Source organism: Sander vitreus, chromosome 21, assembly GCF_031162955.1.
Source record: "Sander vitreus isolate 19-12246 chromosome 21, sanVit1, whole genome shotgun sequence".
NCBI lineage: Eukaryota > Metazoa > Chordata > Actinopteri > Perciformes > Percidae > Sander > Sander vitreus.
Window position 1 is genome coordinate 137,501 of NC_135875.1, and position 2,500 is coordinate 140,000.

Here is a 2,500-nt window from a genome sequence, read left to right on the forward strand (position 1 = left end):
ACCTCCTTTGGCCGAGCGTCCTCTGGATGATCGCCGCAGCGGTCTGGCTGGAGGGGCGGAGGTGTCCAGGTGATATCTGCTGATTACATTCTGATTGGCCGACGATGATGATGAGTTTTTACTGGCTGGCTCGTCGCCGCCCGCCCGGCTGTCGTTTTCCTGCCGGTTGGCTCGAGAGGAGGAGCGAAGGCTGAGTTTGCGTCGCAGCTCAGGAAGTTTCTTCATCTTCAGGGAGAGTTTCCTCACCGTACCAGGAGACCTCAGCCTGTCAATCACACTGCTGGACACGCCCCCTTTCTTCTGGGAGGCGGGACTAGAGTCTGAGGGGGCGGAGTCTGAGGGAGAGCGATACAAAAGCTGTTATTACACCGTTCAGTACACCGTTCCCTCATTCACTCACTCACTGTTTTTTAAATGGTTCACTATATACAGTTGGGTACAACATACATCTCCTGCACCGGTTCTTTGTGTAACGGAGGCATAATGTAAACAAACGGAAACAAAAAAACTTCTCAGAAGTCCCTGAAACAAAGCGAGCATTCAGGAGAATAGTAAAACGTTGTATATTATACATGTTGCATGGTACATTTCCACTCTTTAGAAACTAAATCCTGCTTCATTTTTACTTTTCAGTTTTGGGAAAACACAACCGCGTTGCATTGTGGGATACAGGAGTAAAATGTAGGGTATATCGTATGTACGCTCAAATTAGCTGTGCATTGTGGGTATTTTAAAGTGGATTATATAGTGAATGAAATTAACTGCGGAGAATTGGAAGACCTCTACAACATGGCAAACACACTACAATTATTCCTGTGATAGGGAATGGTTTCTAACATCCACTCTGCTGAATATCGTCTGCTGCGTTCACGCCTGGCGTATAATATTATTTGATGGGGGGCGTTAGGGGCCTGGATAATGGATAGGGGAGCGCTGGCACAAAAAAGGTTGAGAACCACTGACTTAGAACCCAAAAAATCCAGCCCGACCCTACCCGAGCCTGCGCACATTGTGTCCGAGCCTGGCCTGGCCCGACACATTAACTGTAATTATGAGCCCGAGCCTGATTTAAACCTGACAATGTTTTAATACGTGGGCCGTTATAACTGACGTTCTCAACTACAAGTCAGAGGTGTTTGAACTACAGAAATCTGTTTAGAATTATCTTAATGAATACCGGTAATGCAACAAGGACAAAGCATATAAACTGCTGTTAGTTTAGTCAGAACAGATCACAAATGGATCCAAATGAAGAGACGTGAAAAAAAACCTCGAACTAGAACTACTACAGCCACTAGAGGGCTCCACCACTACAGACCTAAATACAGGTCAGAACTACTACAGCCACTAGAGGGCTCCACCTCTACAGACCTAAATATAGGTCAGAACTACTACGGCCACTAGAGGGCTCTACCTCTACAGACCTAAATATAGGTCAGAACTACTACGGCCACTAGAGGGCTCCACCACTACAGACCTAAATACAGGTCAGAATGATGCTTGAACAAACCACTGATGGGGGAATTTTTTAGGGGAAGAAAGTCTTGTCTAAAGGCCCTGACACACCAGCCCGATTATTGGCCGTCTGACAGTCTGGCGAGGTCGGTGACTCGAGTCTGGTCGGTGTGTTCCGTGCCGTCGTCCGTTGGAGGAGCCGTCGGCCTTCATTTGGGCCGACCCGACATGTTCAGTCAGACAGGGCAGTCGGGACTCACCCGGAAATGGCGAGCGGATGAGCCTCTCAAAATCTGATGAAAATCTTTTAAACTGACCTTTGTTGATCTGAAATGAAGACAGATTCAGCAAATGCACGGCCTATTGCTCTCTTCAAATGTTTTCAGAAACATGTTAACTATTTTCGTCCAATATGAGATCATATTCTGAACGAGACGCCATGACAGTCTGGCTTTGAATATCTGGAGAAACCAGACCCACGTGACACGTTCGTCCAATCAGCTGCCGGTTTTCATTTTCTGGGAAACAATACAGATTAGCACTGCCTGCTGCTATGGAGACGCATTAACGTTTCGCGCACGTGCAGAGCGTACGCTCAAGTCGGCGTCGCCTCAGTGTGTTCTGAGGCACTTTTTGAACCCGACTGATCAGTCCGACTGGCTTTACTGCTGACGGTTGGCCGTCTGGTTGGTGTGTAACAGCTCTTACCTGTGTTTTCTGTTGTGATGTCATCAGTCTTGTGGCTAACACTGGGGTTGGTGCCCTCTAGTGGACCGTCACTGCTATGCCTCTCTGGCCTCGTCCTCCTCGCTACCCCTCTCTCCCCCGTCTCCTCCCTCCTCCTCCAGATGTCCTCGCTGCGCGGCCCAGCGGCGTCCTCCTCCTCGGGGATTGGGTTGTACCAGATGTTGCTGCTGCTCTCCTGCTGCACCCCGCGGGCCTCATCTGAAGCCTGGGTCTTTCCTGAAGACAGCACCCAGGCTCGGCTGCTGCGATCCAGGCTCTGGAGATACATGCGCTGGCCAGAGAACTTGTTGCTAACAGG

General features: G+C 49.3%; 1 protein-coding gene across 1 annotated transcript in view; it reads right to left on the reverse strand.

Annotated features, from left to right (window-relative positions):
* Positions 1-2,500, reverse strand: part of syde1 (synapse defective Rho GTPase homolog 1) — a 22,724-nt gene that overhangs the window by 12,841 nt on the left and 7,383 nt on the right. The window contains 2 exon segments of the mRNA XM_078279628.1: positions 3-335; positions 2,164-2,500. The exon segment at positions 2,164-2,500 is cut by the window's right edge and continues 138 nt beyond it. Of these exon segments, the coding sequence (XP_078135754.1) occupies positions 3-335; positions 2,164-2,500 (670 nt within the window).